This window comes from Pyrus communis, chromosome 14, assembly GCF_041283825.1.
Source record: "Pyrus communis isolate YQ-2024b chromosome 14, ASM4128382v1, whole genome shotgun sequence".
Classification (NCBI taxonomy): Eukaryota; Viridiplantae; Streptophyta; class Magnoliopsida; order Rosales; family Rosaceae; genus Pyrus; species Pyrus communis.
In genome coordinates this window covers 20,104,745-20,128,510 of record NC_142578.1, presented here as the reverse complement: position 1 = coordinate 20,128,510, position 23,766 = coordinate 20,104,745, and the positions used below count along the sequence as shown (strand labels likewise).

Below are 23,766 nucleotides of genomic sequence, written 5' to 3'. Positions count from 1 at the left end.
AAACTAAATCTTTCGTAATATTTTATGTTCTATAATAAAACTGAATTGCAATATCTCGTTTGGCTACAGGAATGATAGTATGTGACAGAAGCAGTTTCCGATCAGATATTTGTATCATGAAAGGGGATGTAAGAACACACTCAGCCTCCTCTTCTATCTTTGTGTACGAATCCACACACAGAACTAGCTTCATAAATTACGTTGCAAGCATTCTTAAGGAGAAGGAAGAAGAAGAAACTGTCGAAGAACTCCAACACGAAAAGATCAAACCGTATACCCGAAAATGGGAAAAGAGTACAATGGACACCATCACTGAATTAAACCTCATTGCAAAGAAAGACAGTTTGATGAGCATGCAACACGAGTGTGACGTTCAACATGAAGTTCCAGCCGTGTTCTTCTCAACATCGGGCTATACCGGTAACTTTTTTCATGAATTCAACGATGGAATTTTGCCGTTGTACATAACATCCCAGCACTTGAGCAGCAAGATTGTGTTTGTCATTCTTGATTTTCATGACTGGTGGCTCAAGAAATATGGAAACATCCTTTCACAGCTGTCAGATTATGCAGTAATAGATTTTGATGAAGATACGAGAACTCATTGCTTCCCTGAGGCCATTGTTGGTTTGAGAATTCATCATGAGTTGAGCATAAACTCTTCACTGATGGAGGGAAATAAGAGCATTGTCGATTTCAGAAATCTTCTAGACCAAGCTTACCTCCCTCGAATCCATTCCCTAATTCGTGAAGAGGAGGAACGTAAAGCGCGAGAGAAGTTCCTTGAGTCTATGTACCACACATGGAAAATCCCTTTCAAAGTGGGGATGAAAGTGCATAAAACAGTACATCAACTGAAGATGCCTACACTCGCGATCATGTCTAGAAACGGATCGAGATCAATAATGAATGAGAACTTCTTGGTGAAAATGGCTGTGAAAATAGGGTTTCAGGTCGAAGTTTTGAGGCCGAAGCGCACCACAGAACTAGCGAAGATTTATCGGGTCCTGAATTCAAGCGATGTTATGATTGGAGTTCATGGAGCTGCAATGACACATTTTCTTTTCATGAGGCCTGGCTCAGTTTTTATCCAAATTATTCCAATTGGAACTGCATGGGCAGCAGAGGAATATTATGGTGCACCTGCAAAGAAGCTTGGTTTAAAGTACGTTGGCTATGAAATTCTTACCACAGAGAGCTCACTGTATGATGAATATGAATTAGATGATCCCGTCCTTGCAGATCCAACTAGAGTGACAGAACAAGGATGGCAAATCACAAAGAAGATATATCTGCAAGGTCAAACTGTGAGATTGGATCTCATAAGGTTTAGGAAGCAGTTGGTTGAAGCTTATGATTACATCATTGATAGAATATGACTTTTATGTAAAATATTATACTTGTAAATCAATACTAATACAGCAATCTTCCCTAAGCATCTATGTATTTATCAAAGGGATTTGCCCTCAAGAAAGTCAATGGCTATGCTTTTATAAGGCTAATTGGGTCCTTTAGCCATTTAAAATTCTTGTCATCACAAGAAGAATGGGAAATGTTCAAATTGGTCAAATTAATTTAATCCAACTGTTATTGTGAAATGAAATATTATTTTTAGGGAGAATGTGTCAACCAGAGAAATAAATTAACAGAAGAAACTAAAATAAAATAAAGTAATTCAATAATTGATAAGTGATAAAATCTAACCTTGTTAGAATTTAAATTTTTTTAGGTTGAAATGTTTAAAAATAAAAATTAAGATAACATTTCAAAAAATCAATTGACAAAAAATCTATTAATGCGCAATCAAATTACTATGTAATAAACATATAGCCTCAAATACCATCAAAAAGATACATAGCCTCCATTAAAAGAGATTCTCTGATAGAGCCTGAAAATTTCCCAAACTTTAAAATAGAACATATTCACAACTTTTGTAGTTATTTATAGAGCCCTCATTGGCATGATCTAGCAACCTTGCAAACGAAGTGCAATTAGCTTTGCACGTAAAGTGCAATAATTATCTTACCCAGAAAATGCATTACCAATCTTGCATGTAAGGTGCATTAACAATCTCTCACATATGGTTCAATAACACAATGTACAGAGGTACATGTATAGTATACACACACACATAGGGCACACATACAGTCTGGCACATTGTACAACGAAGAGGATTGAAACCGTAAAATCTAAACTTACAACTTACAATTACTTAGTAATATAGTTTAATGATATTTTTACGAGTAATGTTACACTTATCATATATTTGTATTATCATTTTTACTATCTCTCTAATAGATGTAGAGCTCACCAACAGAATGTGAGTCATATTTCTATTAGAGAGATGATACAAATATGTGGTAAGAGTAGTATTTTTATTCACTTGTAAATAAGAGGTATTAGGTTCGGCTATCTACACACCATTTTTACCTTTCACACACCTCTTTCAATTTTCGACCGTTAGATCGAATGAATTGAAGAGAATCAAAGAATAGAAATTAACAAGAAGTGTGCACACTACAAAACTTAGAACAAGTAGAGGCTAAAACATTTGCATCTATTAGTTAAAAATAGGGGCAAAAAATGAAGATTTCCGCACCTAATACTAAGGAGGGGCAGATATTAAATTTGCACCTAAAAAAGGCGTTGCTATTGATAAATAGAGACGAAAGGGTACATATTTCCGCCCCTAATAGTTATTATGCCATGTAGGCAAGTGTGACGTGGAAAAAACATTAGGTGCGGTTGTTGAAAGCTTTAGGGGCGATTATTAAGGCCCTGCTTTAATAATTTGTATTTAATTGAGTTTTTATTTGTCATATTGCACTTTGGAAATTGTTTTAATTGAGAAACGATTTCCATTCCATCATTAATTATTTGATACGTATTCTCACATTTTCAAAGTCAAGTATATTTATAATTCTTTTCAGTTCTTCAAAAATTATTATTCAAAACTAATATCATCACCAACCCAGATGAAGAAACAAGAATTATTGCCAACAAATTAATATTAAAGTTACATTCTTCAATTGATTAGATACAAATGCTACACGATTGGAATGATTAGTCAACGGGTCATTGATGGGTTAACGGGTCATGTCATAAATTGTCAAGCCTAATTGTAATTATTAGTTTTTGACATTTAGTTGTAGAAATGATTAGTTTTTTTATTACGACAATATTTTTATCATATATTGATGGCATAACGATGATATATGACGACATTGTAAAATTGATCATTTCTGCAATCTAATGTTCAAAAATGATAATTTCAACTAATTGCCCTAAAAGCTCATATTAGTCAATAGCTATTAGTAATGAGCCTATTAAAGGCATACGAAGTTTGCATAAAAAGCCTTATTAGTTATTGTAGGACACAAATCCATTTAGAGGAGCTTGGTTGTTAGGTTAGAGAGCATTTATGCTGTCACACAGCAACATAATCTCATTTTGTTTTGTTTTTTATTTTTTTTTCATACAACGATATTGAGCACAATAAACAATCAATAATTTAATACTAAATATTCCATGTATAAGAATCGATATGAATATATATGTGTGTAAAATAAAAACTTAGTCCCGTGGCTTCAGCAACATAACAAAAGATACAAAAAATTAGAAAAACATTGGAAATCTGAAGAGAGTTGGTTAAAGTGACAAATAGAAGGTAAAAAAATCACTAATCAATTGCTACTAAGATAAGCAAAGAGCCATCTTTGTGTATTTGTTTTCATTGAAATGATTCACTTTGATATGTATTTGCTGTAATAATCCTTTATAATGTCTTGATTGTATCATTATTGTATAGTCTTTATTTGATTTGTATAAGCTTTTATTGAATTGATTCACTTAACATCTGGTGAAATAATCTGTTTTTATGATGTGATTATATTATTATTATATCGCGGATATTTGAACAAACAAACAACATAAGTGAATCATTTTAGTTAATTGCTCGTTTTTATTATTTTTAAACGTGTGGTGGTCTTATTCTAATGTAAGTCCAAACGTGCAACCATGATGCTTGTTTATCTGCAAAATTCTTTCCTTAGTGGCCAATCCCACCATGTTCTCAGCACGAGGTCAGATCATTTTTCATTTTTATAAAAGGGGTCAGTTAATAGTTTTGTTAGATTATTATTATTAGCATTTTAAAAACTTTATTTGGTATTCTAAATTTTTTATAATTAGAAAAGAAAATATATTTATGAAAAATATAGAATATAATTTTTGAAATGTTAATAATAACATTTTTTATTATTGTAATTTATTTTTATTTAAATTAAAAAAGCCTATAAAAGTATTTAAGCATCTCTTTAACTACAATAGTACGTATTATTAATATCAAGAATTTATTCCCAATCACTTAATTAAAGTGCAGGAGGTCAGAGCTTGATTGACGAGTCTTAAACCTGCAGCAGCAGCCAGTTTGCCAACTTGGACACAGCTCTCCAAGGAGCGTGTTACAAAGCGCGTCGGAGAACGAGTTACACGATTTTCAACGGGTGCCAGAAAAAAAAAAGAGTAGCCGCAGCCAACCGAGGAAGAACCAAGGAAAAAGAAAAAAAGCACAGCTCTCTTTACATAGCAAGTCTGAAGCCCCAGCTGCTCGTTACACGCATTTGACTGCCAAATTTAATTTAATTATATTAAAATACTAATTTCAATATTAATTTAAAATAGAAAATACCAAACCTTGCAGAGACCGACTCCCTCAATTTAAGCGTTTGACAGCTTCTTTCCATTTCTCAACCCCATCAACTCGTCTTTCTCTCTCTAGAAAGCAAGAAGCAAGCAGGTTCTCAGTGAAGAAAATTAGCATCTAAAATCAATCGGTAATATAAAAAATAATTTAACCTATTATAAGCTTATGTAATATTTTATTTTATTTTATTAATATGATATTCATTCTCAAAATCCTGAATATATAAAAAACCCAAAACCCAAAACCCATCTCCCATCTCCCATCTCCCTCCTTAAAACGTAGGAGGAATCCAAGAAAATAGCATTGCTTTCCCTGCTATTTGAAAATCTCTCTCCATTTCCTCATCTGGGTTTGTTCCCATCAAACTCATTTTCTCCTCTCTCTCTCTGTCTACAAAACGCAGAAAGCAGAAAAGCAGGGGACAGGAAAAATAAAGATCAAAGCTTTTTTTGTTGTGCATAAGAAATAATGGCGCGGTATCAGCGGCACCAGCACCACCAGTGGAGAAAAGTTGAAAAGCCTTGTGCAGCCGCAGAGGAAGATGAAGAATCACAGACCACCACCTTTCTAATGGAGTTTGCAAACTCTGGTTACTATTACAAGAGAACGAGTCCCAAGCTTCTCTATCTCCTCTTCATCTCTTTCCTCTCTTGCAGCTTCATCTTGGCCCCTCATCTTTTCAGCTCCACCACCACTTTCTCTCTCCTATGTAACTTTCTCTCTCATCTTTTTTTGTTCTTTTCTTTGTTCTTATCTTCCTGCATGTGTATGACGGTGGTGTTGTTTTTTGGGTTTTTGTAGATTCAACACCTGTGGAAGATATGGATGTAAATGTTCCCTTGTGTTCTTCAATCTCTAACGGTGAGTGCTCTGCATTTCGCTTTCTCTTTTGTTATTGTATTCTCAAATAGAATTGATATACTGCTAAAGGTGTTCACTTTTTTTCGAGCGATCTTCTAATCTAATTTATAGTAAGGGGAAGGGGAAGTACTTGAGCTTGGGTCCCGAGCGAGAGCACTCTGCTCTAGCCAACTTAACTAAGTTCAAGTCTGAAATTGGGTTTTGATTTAGCATTCGCTTAGGCCCAATTTGGTTCATGAAAAATAAAGGGGAAGGAAAGGAAACAAGGAAAATTTAATGAACAAAAATGGGGAAGGATAGAAAATATATTGATAGGTTTATAAAATCTAGTACCGAGTTTTTTGAACTCTCTCTCTCTGTCTCATGTGTTTTGATTTTGATGAGAGATTGTAATCCCATCATAAACTTCAAATGCTTTTGATTTTGATGTTTATTTTGGTAATACAAATTAGTTAAAAGTTGTCTCTGTGCCTTCAGGAACTATATGTTGCGATCGAAGCAATATTCGTTCGGATATTTGTGTAATGAAAGGGGATGTAAGAACACACTCTGCTTCCTCCACTATCTTCCTCTACCGATCTACAGAAGGAAGTAGCTTCCAAAATCGTGTTTCTGATGTCGTTGAGCAAAATGAAGAAGATGAAACAGAGGAACTAGAGCATGAAAAGGTCAAACCGTATACACGGAAATGGGAAACAAGTGTCATGGACACCATTGATGAATTACAGCTCATTGCCAAGAAAGACACTCTAGGCATGCACCACCGGTGTGATGTGCAGCACGATGTTCCGGCAGTGTTTTTCTCAACCGGGGGATATACCGGCAATGTCTATCATGAATTTAATGATGGGATTATGCCATTGTTCATTACTTCCCAGCGTTTCAACAAGAAGGTTGTGTTTGTCATTCTCGATTACCATAATTGGTGGGTGATGAAATATGGTGACATTGTTTCTCAACTATCAGATTATCCACCTATAGACTTTAGTGGAGATACAAGAACTCATTGCTTCCCAGAGGTCACAGTTGGTTTGAGGATTCACGACGAGCTCACTGTGGATTCTTCACTGATGGAGGGAAATGTGAGCGTTGTTGACTTTCGAAATCTTCTAGACCGAGCCTACTGGCCTCGAATTAAAAGTCTTATTGAAGACGAGGAACAGGAAGCACAGGAAAAGCTGTCTGCATCTTTGGCATCTAAAAGCTCTTTCGAACCTGAGAGTGAAGTGCAAGAAGACCAGTTCAAGAAGCCTAAACTGGTCATCATATCTCGAAATGGATCAAGAGCGATAACAAATGAGAATTTATTGGTGAGAATGGCTGCGCAAATTGGGTTTGAAGTTAACGTTTTGAGACCTGACCGCACGACAGAGTTAGCAAAGATTTATCGGGCCCTTAATGCGAGTGATGTGATGATTGGGGTTCATGGTGCTGCCATGACACACTTTATGTTCATGAAGCCTGGGTCTGTGTTTATCCAAGTTGTTCCCCTTGGCACTGAGTGGGCAGCCAAGGAGTATTATGGGGAACCTGCAAGGAAGCTCGGCTTAAAATACATCGGCTACCAAATTCTAACTCGGGAGAGCTCGTTATACGCCAAATATCATAAGGATGATCCTGTTCTTAGGGATCCAGAGAGTGTAAACAAAATGGGATGGGAATACACAAAGAAAATCTATCTTGATGGCCAAACTGTGAGATTAGACCTCGGAAGATTTCGGAAACGATTGGTTCGTGCTTACGGCTACATCTTCCACAGGTTGAACTATCACCCCCATCTTCAATCACAGTAGTTCCGATGGTTTTACTTACATTCTTTACCTTACATAAATCATTTTGAAGGTTGTAGATGGCATGAAATGGCTACTAGGAAGATTATTGTTGGACATAAATGCGACCTATGTACATTAAGAATTGCACAAAGACACTTGATTTTGGTAAATACTTATGATTTTTTTGAGCAACTTTTTTCTTTTCTTCTTGCACCCTTGTACTTTTACTATTTAATTTTCTGCCTCAAAAGCAGCTTTTTCCCCTTTTAAGTGATTTTTGTAAACTAATTGGACTTTTTATTCTTTGATGTCTACTTTTGCTGAAAATTCAAGACTCCAATTTTTGTTTCTTTCTGCAATTTTCTTTTGTGGATATGTCTGTTGGTCTGTAAGTGCAAGAAGTTTATGGGGCATTGTGTGTGTATATATAATGGTGGCATTGACTTATGAACACTGAAAATTGGTTGGCTCATAAATTGAGATAATTTGAGCATTGGTTTTGAACTTTAATTTTGTTGGAGTTTTAATCTGATTCTGAATTTGTCACAAAGTGGAATAATGGTTATTTTGGTGAACTCTGTTAGAAGTTAGAACTTCCGTCTTTTATGGTAGTCTTTTTAATTTGGATGAAAGATTTAACGATATCATATGTAAGAACCGTTGCTCCATGTAATGATAAGTTTAAAGATATACTCAAGATCAAAGCTTCCTATTTGTCTAAACTTTGGAGACCAATTTTATTTATGAATTTAACCATGTTCCCTAGTTATATTTTCTGCAAGAGAAATGATCCTATATATTATTGGTTTGCATCTCTACTGCGATTGGCACATGCATTTGTTCGGCCAAAAACATTGACTGGAAACTACACATCTTTATGCATTTAAACCCACCATACTTCCAGCGTTAGGCAGTCTGTAATCCCTTCTGTCTGCATCCCTAATCAAATGTTTCTGCATACAAATTTTCTTAAGTAAGGTTAGCAAAACCACCAGATTTTACTATCTAATCTTCCTTTTATATTTTTGCTAATTTTCTTAACAATATTGACTAAATAAGAAGATTCTCGTCTCCCAATCCGACAACATAAAATGCTTATGTTGTTGAATTGATTTGAGCCTTTGATCAAGTCGATACCCATATGAGCACGTGATTCAGGTTTACAGATTGACAATATAAGTATTTATGTGATAATTTTGTCATATGAACACATAATTTAGATTTACAGATTGACAATAGAAATATTGAAGTGGCCACATCACAATACGATTACGTGTATGATTGTTTTTCTGTTTGCTAAACAACCAAACAAGTTCGTCATCACATGTGAAACAATAATGAAAACTGGGATCTCTCTATCTATTTTTATGAGTTATTCATACATATATATATATATATATAGATGTATATATATATATATATATATATATATATATATATATATAGATGTCGTACATATTCGCCATGCATGCGAATATAGTCAGTAGAATGCATTATTGCATCCATCCAAACCAAGTGCCAAAGCCATGGGAACGTTGTACTGGTGTTTCTTCTTGGAACTGAAAATGGCCATGCAGCTTTTCCGACTGCTTTTTATCTTTTACCCTGATGAGCAAATTCATCACTCATTATGCACAAAAATGATTGCATTGAGGCCATTTTGACATAAAAATATAAAATTAGCATCGGAACATGATTCTCACGTGTTAACAATTAACGGAGAATTGACGAAATTTTTATCTTTGGACCTAAATCTTAATGAACTTCACTACAGAAGTTTTTATCTTTATTTTTTTTACCACATAAACCATTTTTTAAATATTATATCACCACGAGGGCTAATAATCTAATTAGGACTTCTTTTATTTACTTATAAAGAAGACTTATAATATCGAACTAAGATATCACTATGACGATATTCATAATTAATTACGCACAGTAATAATCAATGACGTACTTTAATGTAAGTTTAAACTACCACTGCAAAAGTGTGTGAGCGTCTAAAAAAATATGTGTATCGTTTCTCTTTTATAAACTAATTAATTATAAAAACATAGTCCCATCTTATGATAAGAATTAATATTGGGTTGCTTCCAAACACACCCTTGTAGAAGTACGGCAGAAAAGCTCATATGCCACACACTGCACAAGGTGGCAGATAGGGGGGGGGGGGGGGAGCACATGCCACATGGTTTTACAATTTGTAATGGAGTGTGTTATCTACGCACTTTATTTTACTTCTCACACACCCTTTGATAATTTATGTCCTTTGATCTTCTTCAATTCATCCGATCTGATGACCAAAAATTAAAAAGATGTGTGAGAAGTAAAATAGAGTGCGTGAATATCACACCCTTTTGCAATTGACATTGTATAGAAGGATCAGATTACCCTGACTAAATACTAGCCGTTGTGTGTTTTTTATTTTACAGATATCCTTGCATCATTTCACATCTCCTCTACAATTTTCAAAATTTTGTTTAGGCCTCTCCATGTATCAAAAGTTTTGATTTGGATTGTGATACAAACTTTATTACATAGACTTGATTAATAGTTTTTTTTTTATTTTTTTTATTATCGGTCGATTTAATATGAGAAACTCGTTACAGGAACCATTAATAGAATTTTGTCTAAATAGTAAATACAATGTCAGTTAGTTAAGAGTTTGAGTGGCACTCCCGGCACACTAAATGAGTTGGCATTAACAAATAACAATTTGACACCTAGCTATTTCATTTTTTTTAAATAAAAAAAAGCCAAATGTTAGTCCTATGTAAATACAATTCCTAATCTAACCCTAATACGAAAAACTCTCAGTAACTCAGACCAGCAAACACATAAAACCCTCCACGCCGCCGCCATACCAGCAACCACCCATCTCTAGCGACGGTCGGTGAATTCATCGGCGACATTCGGTCTCTTCTCACTTACTTCCTCGTTTTCTCGCTCATCTTCCCTCCGTTTTCTCCTTCTCTTACTTCGACTTGGGACCCAAGATGGTCGACGGCAACTGCAATTCTTAAATCTGCTATCTCCGATCTAAGAATTAGTGAGGTCACTGACCTCCTGTATGTACTTATCCGGCGTAAAAGAGAGGAGGCGAAAGGAAAAAATGGAAGAGAAAAGGAGAAAGAAAGGGAAAGGGAGAGAGAGAACTAGGTGAGGCCGTGAGGAGCAAAAGAGGGGTGGGTGGGGGTGAGGGTGTTGGGTGCAGAGGTTCAGAATCTGGGTAAACTGTTTTTTGTTTTTTTTTTATAGTTTTATATAAGTTATACGGGGCTGAAATTGGAAGTTGAAAAAAAATAAATTAATCCGGCTATCAACAAAAGCAAAAAGGCTAGGTGTTTGATGCTCATTGGTTTGAAACACAATAAGCAATGGTGTTCCCGGTACCTAGAAAAATTTCTCGTAAAGGAGGATCAGAATGCCCTGACTAAATAGTAGCCGTTGTGTTTTTTTATTTTTTATTTTACAGATAACCTTGCATCATTTCACATCTCCCATACAAGTTTCCAAATTTTATTTAGGCTCTCCATGTATCAAAAATTTCGATTTGGATTGTGATTGCTAACAAACTTTATTACATAGACTTGATTAATAGTTTTTATTTATTTATTATTGCAGGTCAGTTTAAAATTAGAGACTCATTACAAGAACCGTTAATAGAATTTTATCTCAATAGTAAAGACAATGTCAATTAGTTAAGGAGTTTGAGTTTTTTTCTTTTTTTTGATATAGGGATATATTTACACTAAGAGGTGCGAGAATAAATTAGTTTTGGACTAGTCATCTACGAGATTCAAACATAAAGTCTAATAACAATAATCAAGGAAATTTTCAATGCATAATTGAAGCTAGATGGAGGTAGGTGACGAGTTGATTCCCTCCTCAATTCATACAAATATAGAATTAGGATACAAGTACGTGCTCATGGTAAGTGTGAATTGTACTGGTTGATAGAGTTTTTTTTTTTCCTTCTTCTTCTTCTAAATCCACTTCGTTTCAAGTTTAAATCCTCCCCCTCCCCACTATAGGGAAAGAGCACACTATCTAAGTCACATTATATAAAATATTAATCTAGATACCTAGATCATGCCTTTTCTCTTGGGTTCTTAAAGATGTCAAGGATTTTGAAGACTTATACTAATTTAAGTGCACATGTCCAAATCCCTAAAAGGTATACAATACACATTATGGAAGTGTTATACCACATGGGTTTTGGCCCCTTTTTTCGCATTCAAAAAGGAAGTATTATATTACACATTGTGCAAAAATCAAGTTCCAAGTTGCAACCAAAATTAAAGGAAACACATATTGGAAGTGGTGTTGCCCAAGAAAATCATCTTGAAAATTACTAAAGCTTGTAAATTCTTGGAGGAGTCGTGCCACTTGACCACAAAAATGAAAACAACAACGAAGTGTTGATGTTCGTTTCACTTTCAGTTTTTGGTTTCCATCGTTTTATATAGATAAAGGGAATGTGTATGAAGGAATGAGGATTGAAATAGTGAATGAAGGGTGGAGGGAGGGAGGGAGGGAGGAGAGACTACTGAACGAAAATTGTAATAAACAAAACTAGAAAAGATAACCGATTCAAATTTGATTTTAGTTTTCATTTTTAGTGTATTCTTCCACGTATATTTCTTCCGCCTCCTTCCCACCGTTCTTCCTTCACCTTTGCTCGCCCGTCTTTTCTCCATTATATTTTTCCTCTTCCTAAAAGGGAAAACCAAAACAAAAAGGAAATAATTATCAAACGGGCTTAAAAACATGGACCTTTTTTTTATTAGGATGTGTGAGAGAGTTATCATTTCCCTAAATCAAATTTTAGTGAACCGAGCAAGACGAGAACTTGGAAAATGAACCACTTTTATTAACAGAAATTCACAATGCGGATCCAAACTAGGTACTACAATTACAAAGAGGATCATCACTTGAAAATATATGAAACATTTGGTAGCCAAAATTGGGATCTCAAGTCAAGTAGATCATGTTAGCTTCCCAAATACTCAGAGGTCCATTGAAGCATTCTCGGAATGCTACACACAAATCAGTATGCTTTGAGCCAAAGCGTTACCGAGTCTCTTTCAGGCGATTGCCGGATTATGACGGAATTCAAATGCTTCGAGTCAAAGCACCACATAAATTTTCACTTTGCATCAAACGATCTATAGCCACCGCTTGTTACTTTTTGTTGATGAACGGACTGGCGGAGGTGTTTTGGCATTTCTGTTGTCGTTTGCACCTGCAAAAGGAAACACCATAAGAAACTCAAATCATAGATGAATATGAAAGCTCTAACCTGGTAAGATTGTTCTAGAATGTAATGAAGCTTGTATAAGCTTTACGTACTAGTTTTGGTTCGCTTCCCTCCTAGAGATGACCGTCTGTCATACCCTGGTGGCGAAATGCCTGTTAGTGATTGCCTCCTCAGAGTTCTTGCACTATTTGTTACCGGTGAATTTGCATCATTTATATTGGTTGCGCATTTAACACTTGACTGTGCTTCCACCAAACTTTGCTGGTTCCTGCAAATTTAGTGGGGATTTATGTTCATACGTGTATGTCATGTTTGAGGCATCATAACAATGTAAAACATATGTAATGTATAGAAACCAAAAAATAGCGAAATGTCCTAGACTATCAGGAGAACAAAATTCAAAACATGAGTTTCACCCACCTCTTATCAGAGCCATTGATCAGTTTTCCAATAGTCCGCAGGGATTTCCTTATCTGAGACCCTTTTCCACTTGTGCTACTTGTCAAATTAGGTGTCAGGTAATCTGTAGAAAGGGTGACCTTACTTTGCATGACAATCTGTACCTCATTTCTGGAATGCTTTTTTGGTTCGGGTGTTGTTGGTAGCTGAAAGGGACGAACTTGTGCCTTGTTATCTGCTTTTAACCCTTGCTTCTGATAACTACCCATCCTTGGGCTGCGAGGAGCCATCTTTGGGCTACGAGGAGCCTTGGTCTGAGGCTCAGGTGTCGTTGGTCGCTGAGGAGGAGGAACTTGGGTTCTACTACCTGGTTCCAACACTCGCTTCTGATATGTAGCACTTGCTGGACTTAGACGATTCCTGGGACGAGGTTCGGGTGTTGTTGGTTTCTGAAGGGAAGGAACTTGTGTTCTACTACCTGGTTCCAACACTCGCTTCTGATATGTAGCACTTTCTGGACTTAGAGGAGTCTTGGGACGAGGTTCGGGTGTTGTTGGTTTCTGAAGAGAAGGAACTTGTGTTCTACTATGTGTTTCTAACACTTGCTTCTCGTAGGTAGTGCTGGTTGGACTTTGAGGAGCCTTGGGACAAAACACTTCTAATGTGGAATCTCCATTACTGAAATGGCCCAACGGGGTAGTGACTGCTGCTGCACATTGAAGTTGACCATATTCCTGCACTGCCACTGCCTCAGACGTTAGGATTTTCCCCATGTCATGCGATATATGCAGATTATCCTTCTTAATTGATCTTGGACCTTCCAAGCTCAATCTCCTTGAATGAGTTGGAAGATAAGGGATTTTTGCCTTCTCGGTTTTCACAGTGCTGCAACTTTCAATGCTTAATCTTCTCAGACGTTGGGGAGTTCTCTCAGTCATTGTTCTTGGCACACACTGACCTTCTTTGTTTGCTAATGCCTTCTTAAGACTCTCAATCTGAAAAGTTTGAAACATGACGAAAGTGTTAATGCGTAAGCATAAACAATTATAATGTTTTGCTAATACTCTAAAGTTTCAGGATGAATATAGATAGAACAATTGACCAATCCAAGTATAGAGAGTAAAACAGATTTGTGAAAATATAGGCAGAAAAAAACCAAATTAATAAAATTTGTTCACCTGTTCTCTGAGTTTCATAACCTCACCGCTCTCCTTGTTTGAATGAGCAGCACCAAGTTCAACGGTGGAAACCCTCTGTGCAAACTTCAATGTACTGATAGTTTCACTGAAGGAATCTTCTTCTGGACTAACATGGGCAAGCATTAAAGTTTTAGCACGTCCACCTGAATTAAATAGCCAAAGAGAAGGTTGAGTTAGTTCAGCGCACAGTATATCAACATTTAATTGTTAAAACTCCTCGAGAACAAGCCTCAAGTGTTCCATTTGACCGATCATATTGTGGCATCATTTCAAATCCAAGCCAAAAGTTAACCAAATTCCTCACCCTTATAATGTGGCATGATATTGCTCGAAATCCAATATAACAAGATCGAATAATAGACAGAAATGCTGAATATTCAAGAAATTACAAACCTAAGGAGTCTTGCAACAGAAGTGTGAGTTTGCTGTTTCTGTAAGGGATGTGAGAATTCTTCCGAGCCAAGGCTGCGATAACATCTCCTAAACATGAAAGAGACTTGTTGATATACTGTGCCTCTTTCAGCCTATCTCCTGTAACTTCAGATTTGTCCACTCTTTCGCTTCCTGCAAGGTCAACCAAATGAAGGCAACTACGTAGAGTACCTCCGGAAGCATCTTTTCCATGCACATGGACTGTTAGGACACTGCAGAGACACACCAAAGACCATCAGTGGGCAGAAAATAACTGATATGGCATGATAAGAAAATGTCTTATAAGAGAGCCTCAGGTCCTAAAAACTGACCTATGGGAACGGCTACTGCGGCTATTGATTGCGGTCGAACTGACCATACGATTCATCTCACCAAATTTCATGAGGTTCAGGACATCAGTAGTAGACTTCACTGAATGCATTGTAGCACCTGGGATACTCAAGCCATTATCACCAGCGCAGCTCCGTATCTCTAATTTGGCAGTGGATGAATCTTCTGCAAGAAGGTCTCGTACTTGTTCATTGTAAATTTCGACCATTTGGACATGAATGTCATAATCTATGATATCCTTCCTTTTGTTTGACATTTGGAACAAATCGCTGAGAGCTAGATAATTAACCCCCATATCCGCAGCTGACCCACCTGATGGACCACTCTGTAAAGATATATAAAAACTTGTGTTAAGATTCAAAATGTACATACACAAATCTGATGTGTCATTTCTTATAATATACAAAAATTCTTGCAAGCAGATGAGAACCAATAATAAATCACTCCTTCCCTCCTACATAAGCCTAAACCTTACAAAACATTTATCAAACTGAAATCTCAGGCTTGTATCTTACCATGGTATGTGTTTTACCGGATCCAGTTTGACCATAAGCAAAAATGCATACATTGTAACCATCCATCACAGACCTGATCAGTGGTTGAGTGTCCTTAAAGACCTCATCTGTAAATGAATGTATAATAGAGTCAGTATGCAACAGATCGATGCTGAAAATAGATTTTAAAAAAAAAGTTTTGATGTAATACTACCTTGCCTAGCAGTTGGACCAAACACTCGGTTGAACTGGAAGACTTTCCTTCCATCCTTTTGGGGTTTTGCAGGGTCCGAGATCACAAGTGACCCGTCCTCTCCAATAAAACTTATTACATTTCCAGATTCATAACTGAAGGAAGGCCTAATCCGGCAGTAAACTCGAATATTACCTGAAGCCGTTTCAACCAAGATCAGATAACAATTTTTTGTAGTTGACTTAAAATACGATAGCATAGCTAACATTTTTGTTTGGGAAAAGTAGCAACCTTTCAAATCCTGAACCATGTTGTATAGCTTTTGATTCTCTTTCACCACCTTGTAATACCCGAGTGCGGCAGTTGACAACTCCTGCACCTGATTAACTGAAACCACAAAGAGCACAAACAGACTTCACTTTTAAGAAATTTATGTGCATATATAGCTTTGTTAAAAAGCACAACATTAGGACATTCTTCCATCAGCACATACCCAAGCATTTCAAATCTCTATTCAATTGTGTCTGTAAGTCTTCAAAGTCCCGTTTTGCACTTAACCACAAGGCCTTGAGATCCTGGAAATGGAAAATCATACATTGCCATTTCCATATTATTATTGCTGGAGAAAATTATATAATAAACTAACTGTAATTTCACTTAAATTGAATTTTTATTTGACCGACCCGGAGCTCTTCTTTAACTACTTTGTTATAACTACATTGTGAGCATTAGTGTTGTATTATGATGGAGATTCATATAAGCTAACTTTGTAATGAAAATTTAACAGATTTAGAAGACAGTAACATTATAAACACATACCACAAGTTCTTTCTCTTGCGTTTGGAATAGAAATCTGTGGTTGCAGTTACCCTTTCTTAAACAAGCTCTGCAGCTCTATTTGAAAGAAAAGATAAGGACACTTCAGAATTTAGTAGGAATTCAAAAATCTGAGTGCAATATCCAATACCATAAAGCATCAGAGGCAAAACCAAAACAGATAAAAGTGCTTCTAAAATATAATATACATACTCCGGAATTTCCAGGAGCAGATGACTCCTCTAGAGGCATAGCTGTTGAAAGGCCAGTTGATCTCCTTTTTTCTTTCAAAGGGTCTTTTAACTTAGAGTTTAACTGTTTGTACAAAAGAATAGTGTCAAGTTAAGAGCAACTTCATTTAAGTAAAAACATTGGCATAGTATAGAGTGAGCAGGATTGGGGGAAGGGGGAGGAGGTCTGATCTAAAGGAACATAAACTTAACCATTTCAAATAGCTATACTAAGTTCATAAAAGAAGTCGCAAGATTATGCACATTAGGTGATGCAGAAGGAAATCCCATTTAGATATCAACAATATCCCCGAAATACCTCCTAGACTGCAACTTCATCTTAAATTTCACCCATTATGTATTATCATTATGAAAAGAGGAAATAACAGGGGATGCCCTCTTCATTTTATTTGACTCTCTCTGTTTCACAAGATTAACACATCATCATACTTTTGCAATTTATTTACGAAGAGAAAATAATTGAAGAATCTTGTAACACTCAAATCAAACAAACCTCTGGAAACTTCTTCTGTAGATGTTGCTCCAAACAACTTTTCATGATTCTTTGAAAGAGGCTGACTCCATTCTGCACAGAAGAAGTTGGTTAAAATAGATGAAAGTTGACTTCAAATCTAATCCATATTCCAGTATTTGTTAACTGAATCAGAGTAACATTCTTTATTTCAAAACATAGAAGGATAAAAAGAGAGAGAGAGAGAGAGAGAGAGAGAGAGAGAGAGATCATTACCACATCTCCACTATGATAGGAAGCAAGAACATTGTCATCAATGTTTTCCTTTACGTCAACCATAGAGTCAAAAAGTAACTTGACAACAGATTCTACGGAATCCACTACATCACAATTAACAGAAAGACAAAAGTTAGGGAGAGAAACCGAATACCATTACAAATATCCTAGATACCAAGCTGTGGATTCGATATAAAATGATGGCCCTTCGGAGCAGATGTGAAACATACATACCAACAGATAGAACAAATAGAGTTTTTTTTGTATCATTCAATAATGATCCTTTATCTTTAACCCTTACCATCTGAAATAACCACAAAACATACAGCTAATGTACTATATAGCCAACCATCCTGGAAAAAAATTATATCAAAACTTGAATAGAACCCTAAACCTCGAATCTTAGTATTCCTGCAGCTACATCAATGAACACATACCTGATGATACATTACTTCTTTGAGGTTATATATTCAATACTGATACTTTATTATTAATTTGGGGCATCTAGAAGTAACCATGGCATATACAGGTTTCACTAAATAGTAAATATCATACTTGGCTTAGAGGAAATTCTCATTAACTTTCTATTCTACGTAGTCCACAATCCAAGGTAATCTTTTCATAGCACAACATGAAAATAAATTAATGTACCAAGAGTCTAGGTTTCTTATGAAATCCTACTATATATGCTTCTACATCAATCAAAGAGTTTGCTGATTAATTATATTATTATTCGTTCGATGTTCAATATTTCTACTAAAAATATCAATGTTCCCTCATTGATGATCATAACAAATATCAATATTACGCATATGTTATTAATTTAAGTAATTTCTGTTAAAAGTTTCCAGTTCAGGTATGGATATAAACTAAACTCCATATACAAAGTTCTCAAGAAAGAGAAATCAATAAAACCTTCAACTTTCTGGTTGTCACCCTCAACTGGTGGTTGTCTCTCACATACGGCAGACATATCCAAGTGCATGCAAGAATCTGATGGGACTACAGTTGAGGCCCTTGAATGCAGTCTATTGGCAGAAACCATAACTAGAGGAGATTTCACATATTTAGTAAATCCGTTCCCATTGCTCATCTGCTTCCACTCATAATACGATTTAAGGGCTAAAACACAGTCAACAACCTTGGCTGCTGACCCTGCCTCCATTGCATCCTGAGATGACAAATATCAACAAATACAATGTGAAAATGCAGTAGTGTTGACATATGCATAAAATACAGACATGAGCAAGTGATTTACCCTTTCGAGGTTAGAAGCTTCAAAAGCAGGCAGCTTCAACTCTTCCACAGCGACCAGAAAGTTACGGACATTCTCAAAGTACTGATATGCAGGCAGTGCTTGAGATTCCCGACTTAATGATTGCAAAGGCAGTTGGCTCTCCACAACCTTAAGTAGTAATGATTATAAATTAAAAAATGGGGTACAGTAGTTAGAACTGGATAGATACCAGAACATATGCCGATTTTTACTATTGTAAAAACGAATCAGCAATAAGAATCAAACATATCATTTTACTCTACGTTCTACGCTTCGTCAACCAAACAGAAGAAAAAGAAAGTCTGAGATTGAAACGTGATACCTTGGGCACTGCTCCTGGTTGAATCTTGTTGATAGCATTGCACAGGATCAGACCATTTCTCAAGCAAGAAATGAAGTCTCTCTCCGATGGCTGTTTTGGTACGCTGAGTGGACCTACCAGGCTTTCAAGCCATTCAACGGCTTGGAATCGCCTCCAAGCTGTCAAAGTTACCAAATTCAGAAATTAAAGAAAGTTAAATTTTTTGAACAATTCTTGAAAAAAATCAATAATTACGTCCCTGTTTGTTTTCTGAACATTTATGGAGAGAAAATATTATAAAATCCTTGATCTTCGTAATTTACAATCCAAGAAATTAATCCACAATTCAATTGACTCAAACACAACCGAATTACAATTAGTTGATGAAATTTGTTCAAATCTTGGAAACCCAATTACTATTAGTTAATCCCACAAACAATTCCAAATTTAAATCCTTTTTTTCTGGAAAATTCGATATGAAAATTTCAATCCTGACCAAGCAAACAAACGAATTGAAAAATCAAAATGCAGATGAATTAACGCTTCAACGTGCCTGCTTCTTCTGCTTTTCTTGAAGCCCTTGCAAAATCATGCAATCCAGTTCTTGCACTGTCCTCCATTCGTTCTTTCCTGCAAATTAACGAGAAAAAAAAAAACATTCAACCACATAACATTCCGAAAGAAAAAAAACCCACAAAAGTTGATGAGAGAGAGAGAGAGAGAGAGAGAGAATTCAATAACATACTCGATAATATTTCTGGGTTTTTCTGTAAAACCCCGAAAACCCAGAATCTAGAGAGAGAGAGAGAATAGCAGAGAGAGTCTAGTATGGAAAATGCAGCATTCTTGGGGTTCTTGGCTTTCGGGCTAAAGTATACGAATCCGGACCTGAGGCTTCGGAATCCTAACGTTTAATTTTTTTGAATTCAAATAGGTGGGGATGATCGCGACCGTCTAGTAAGAAGACTGTTTGACCTCATCCAACGGATGGGGTCTCCCAGAAATAGAACATTTTGAAGTTCGGGTTCTTGTCGTACTGGGCCTCGGGTTTGGGCTTCTGGGCTTCGGATTGCTACGAGAAGCTTATGACAGTTGAGAATCATACATCACGCTCGTGAACAGCACGCTCTTATTTCACCGTGAGTAATCAGGGAGTTGTGTTCAAACGCAGTATCAGTCGCGTGTTGCATTGGTTTGAAATTTTTTTTGTTTTATTTCTTCCTGCTATATTGATTAGTGGGTGACTGAATTTTTTTATGCGGGTAAAAGTGTGTAATTGTTAACACCAAAAACTTGGGGATTTGGGAGGATGGGAGATATCAAATACCACCACTTTCTTGGTTTTAGGACGATATTGGATCCCATCAATTTGATCTTTTCTGATTCTGGCTGAGTTTGACATTTCAAACTATTAATTCAGGTATAACTTATCAGAATCGGATCATTTCCGAGGCAACCTATCGGGATCCTCCTTAGCGAGGTTAGTGAGCCGTTAGAGTTATAATTATTATAATTTTTAAAGGGTCCTCTTATTTATAACCGTTGGATAAAAATAAAACGGCCTACTAACATCAGTTAGGAGGATTCCGATGGGTCGCCGGCAAAAAAAATACTTAAAACATCTCCAACGGAAATATTAAATTCAAAGTTAAGAGACATGCAATCAAATCAATTAAATTTGAAGGTAGAAAAAAATTTCAATTGATTTTCTAATCCATTTTCTCTTTCTACATGGATTGACATAGAAATTTTTGCTGACAATTTTGACATATGAAAAAATTGTGTTGCCAATTAATTTTCTAATTGAATTGTTATGTGGGTTCCATTAACGTATCAATTATGAATCATGAAAAATTGTTTAATTGATTTCTTTTTTAAGAATGTGTCCTACAAATATTATTATAGCAAAAAAACATATGAGTTGTAGGAAGAGAAAATCTGACTTTGCCACGCCTATTATCAAATTAACATTTAGTCATTCGCTAAATTAAATCAATATGAGCAATCTGTTTAAGTTTTATTCTAAAACATGAGTAAATTACATTTTACCACCTCATGTTTGAAGTCTATTGTAACCTCATACAACATATTCAAAACATTTCACTTTCATACCTCAAGTACTATTTTTTTTTCAATATAATACATCCATTAAATTTTCTATCCATTGGTTTGTTGAGAGCTGATGTGGCTGTCAAATTTGTGCTACGTGGCAAATTTTTTTTTTATGCATTTAAAATTTTATAATAATTTATCCTATTAATATATATATATATATATCCAAAACCCACACCCAGATCCCCTTCCTTCTCCCTCACCTCTCCCTCACCTCTCTGTACTCTCGCCCTCTTTTCCTCCATCTCCACCTCCCTCCTATGGCGTTCCTCCCCTCCCCTTCCTTCACACCTATCACCCTTTCTCCCTTCTTCGTCCAAGCCATCTTCCACGTCTGATATCCCCACCCATCTTCCCAGTCCATCTTCCACGTTCTCTACAATTTCTAGGGTTTTTGATACCTTCATATGGCTTCCATGGCCACATTGTCTTCCTGATACTACACGTGTAGCCAATCTATTCAAGTTGGTTCGGACCCAATATTCAAACCTCTGCCCCGAGGTTCATTTGATCCCTTACCTTGCCCAACTAATTGTGCGCACCGCTCGCCTGCGGTTCATACCAATTAACCTTGTTGTCTGGGCTTACGTGGAGAAGTCGGGGGGTCCAAGTCTAGTGGAGGAGATGGCGGTGGGAGCGGCGAGGGAGGGTGGAGTCGGGAGTGGATTTTGTTGTGGTTAACAGGTTTTGAGAGAGATTGTGTTGGGGTTTGTGGTTTTTTCAGAGAGAATATGGAAGCTGACTGGAAATTTCACAAAGCATGAAGGATCCTTTAGTCAAAAGCAGAGTGAATTTTAGCCACAAAGCGGGCACACTTTCTATAAGCTTATTGGTCGGTCAACAAACTTAGGTTTTGTATTGCTGTTTAGCTTGATTAGATTGCGATGGGAGCAGAGAGGGTGGATTGGGAGAGGTTTCTAGGTTGGTTTTTTTTTTTTTTTTAATAGGATCAATATTATAATATTTTTAATGCATAAAAAATTATTTTTTTTGCCACGTGGCACAAATGTGACAGCCACGTCAGCTCTTAACGGATTAATGGATGAAAAATGTAACGGATGTATTATACTGAAAAAAAAAAAAAAACTATTAGATTTTGATATGTAAAATATAATGGAATCAATGCAGACAGTATGTCCTTAAGTACTAAGGTCTAGTAATATTTCTCATCCTTTGTAAATGAAAGGTATTAGGTTTAATTATCATTGAAGGCCAAAACAAGCCAAATTTATTTATTTATTTCTTCTTTTTTTTTGAACAAATGATATTATCTAACTAAGGGGAAAGGGGTTGGCTTAGCCTTACAATGGGCTAGCAATAATGTGGTTCAAATTGGCCTTTGGCTAGAATTAAACATAAGACCTCTCACTTACAAGTGAAGATGAATACCATTAGACCGTAGTACTAAGTGGCAATTCGATCCAAATTATTATGTCTAACCCATTGTGTGGCTAGTCCAAATCATACACTTTGTATTTAAAAAATGTAGTAAGTTTACAAATACAATAAAACCTCTATAAATGAATAATGTTGGGACAAAAATTATTATTTTAGAAAGGTGCTTTTAAATCGATAAATGAATAATTTATTAATTTAGTGATATATTAATATTTATTAGTTTATAAAGACTTTCTTGCTTTGTTCATTTTTTTAAATAAAGATACATGTATGATGTATCTTATAAAACAAAGACAATTTAGGGTATTAAAAAAATGATTATATATAATGCGTGTGTATGTGCAAAGTTAGTTTTACGTAATGATTTTATTGGGTTTCTTTTCATACGTTATGTGTACAAGAACATATACTTTTCATATGTAAACTAGTCTCAACATAAGTTTATTTTGATACAAAATTATTTCAAAAACTAGCTAGTATTATTTCATGGTCATATATAATTAGAGATGTTTTTAGCTTGAATTGGAGAAGTATGATTATATGGGATTGAAATGATATTTTTACCAAATAAGGATGAGTTGGCAAGTTTGTAATCATTAGGAGTTAATGATTGGTGATTATTCACCTAAAATGAAGAAGTAGGAGTCTGGCATTGTATCTTGTGGCAACGTCTTGGGGTTAATAAGAGTGCTTACTCATGAAGCTATAAGGATATCAATCATTTGAACAATATTCTCATACTCTATCAAGCTTCCAAGTTCTCCAATGAGGTGAGAACATGTGGTTTTGAAGTGCAAATGAAGGCTGTGTAATATCCAGAAGTAGCAACAAGAGATATGATTCCATTCCATATAAATTAATGAAGGAAAAGAGCCAAGGAAAAGAATAACACACAGTAAAAACAAGAAGAAAAACCTCCTCTCTTTCGCAGACCGCTCCTTATTTTGACATTTACTTTACATTCTAAGGCTTTAAACCATCTTTTATTGTATTTGTAAATCCTCCGTATATAGTGAAATAGAAATACAAACATCATCTTAATAGACATAGCCGATTTGGTGAACTACTTAAACTCGGAGTACGATTATTTTATTACTAGTTTTACTCTACTCTCTGCTTCTTTACTCTCCCAGCAAGAGCTATGAAAACACACCACCAATCAATCAAAAATAGTTACTTGTGCAAGTCGATTTACCGTGAACTACAAATGAAAGGAAGAAGACAACATTAGGAAGCAAAG

General features: G+C 35.8%; 3 protein-coding genes across 4 annotated transcripts; 2 read left to right on the top strand and 1 right to left on the bottom strand.

Annotated features, from left to right (window-relative positions):
• The first annotated feature begins 284 nt into the window (after positions 1 to 284).
• LOC137712145 (xylan glycosyltransferase MUCI21-like) lies at positions 285 to 1,379 on the top strand. Its single transcript, XM_068451278.2, has one exon. It carries the CDS (start codon positions 300 to 302, stop codon positions 1,377 to 1,379), a length of 1,080 nt encoding a protein of 359 aa, XP_068307379.2. The 5' UTR covers positions 285 to 299.
• Positions 1,380 to 4,700: 3,321 nt separating this feature from the next.
• On the top strand, positions 4,701 to 7,530 carry LOC137713560 (xylan glycosyltransferase MUCI21). Its single transcript, XM_068452870.2, has 3 exons — positions 4,701 to 5,414; positions 5,507 to 5,566; positions 6,044 to 7,530. Exons 1-3 carry the CDS (start codon positions 5,174 to 5,176, stop codon positions 7,357 to 7,359), a joined length of 1,617 nt encoding a protein of 538 aa, XP_068308971.2. The 5' UTR covers positions 4,701 to 5,173; the 3' UTR covers positions 7,360 to 7,530.
• A 4,660-nt stretch (positions 7,531 to 12,190) lies between these two features.
• LOC137712146 (kinesin-like protein KIN-14L) lies at positions 12,191 to 19,944 on the bottom strand. Of its 2 annotated transcripts, XR_015955898.1 has the most exons (20): positions 19,762 to 19,944; positions 19,570 to 19,646; positions 19,038 to 19,195; positions 18,698 to 18,844; positions 18,355 to 18,610; positions 17,440 to 17,543; positions 17,206 to 17,277; positions 16,675 to 16,776; positions 16,465 to 16,539; positions 16,139 to 16,220; positions 15,937 to 16,032; positions 15,667 to 15,840; positions 15,474 to 15,580; positions 14,940 to 15,283; positions 14,590 to 14,840; positions 14,176 to 14,339; positions 13,019 to 13,992; positions 12,691 to 12,866; positions 12,382 to 12,583; positions 12,191 to 12,240 (listed from the first exon to the last, which is right to left on the bottom strand). XR_015955898.1 is itself a non-coding variant. In XM_088684664.1 (19 exons), the coding sequence occupies exons 2-19, from the start codon at positions 19,634 to 19,636 to the stop codon at positions 12,507 to 12,509; spliced, it is 3,426 nt and encodes a 1,141-aa protein (XP_088540790.1). In that variant the 5' UTR covers positions 19,637 to 19,646; positions 19,762 to 19,944; the 3' UTR covers positions 12,191 to 12,506. The 2 variants fall into 2 exon arrangements, 1 of the variants encoding a protein (XP_088540790.1); XM_088684664.1 differs by having other exon boundaries at positions 12,191 to 12,583.
• Positions 19,945 to 23,766: the final 3,822 nt, after the last annotated feature.

What these genes read in the sequence shown, in the direction of transcription:
- LOC137712146 (XM_088684664.1), bottom strand. Translation starts at nt 19,636, where the DNA reads ATGGAGGACAGTGCAAGAACTGGATTGCATGATTTTGCAAGGGCTTCA. An exon ending in AACCAGGAGCAGTGCCCAAG is followed by an intron (nt 18,845 to 19,037) that starts GTATCACGTTTC and finishes TTACTACTTAAG; the next exon opens with GTTGTGGAGAGCCAACTGCC. An exon ending in TGACAACCAGAAAGTTGAAG is followed by an intron (nt 17,544 to 18,354) that starts GTTTTATTGATT and finishes ATTGTGATGTAG; the next exon opens with TGGATTCCGTAGAATCTGTT.
- LOC137712145 (XM_068451278.2), top strand. Translation starts at nt 300, where the DNA reads ATGGACACCATCACTGAATTAAACCTCATTGCAAAGAAAGACAGTTTG.
- LOC137713560 (XM_068452870.2), top strand. Translation starts at nt 5,174, where the DNA reads ATGGCGCGGTATCAGCGGCACCAGCACCACCAGTGGAGAAAAGTTGAA. An exon ending in CACCACTTTCTCTCTCCTAT is followed by an intron (nt 5,415 to 5,506) that starts GTAACTTTCTCT and finishes GGGTTTTTGTAG; the next exon opens with ATTCAACACCTGTGGAAGAT. An exon ending in GTGTTCTTCAATCTCTAACG is followed by an intron (nt 5,567 to 6,043) that starts GTGAGTGCTCTG and finishes CTGTGCCTTCAG; the next exon opens with GAACTATATGTTGCGATCGA.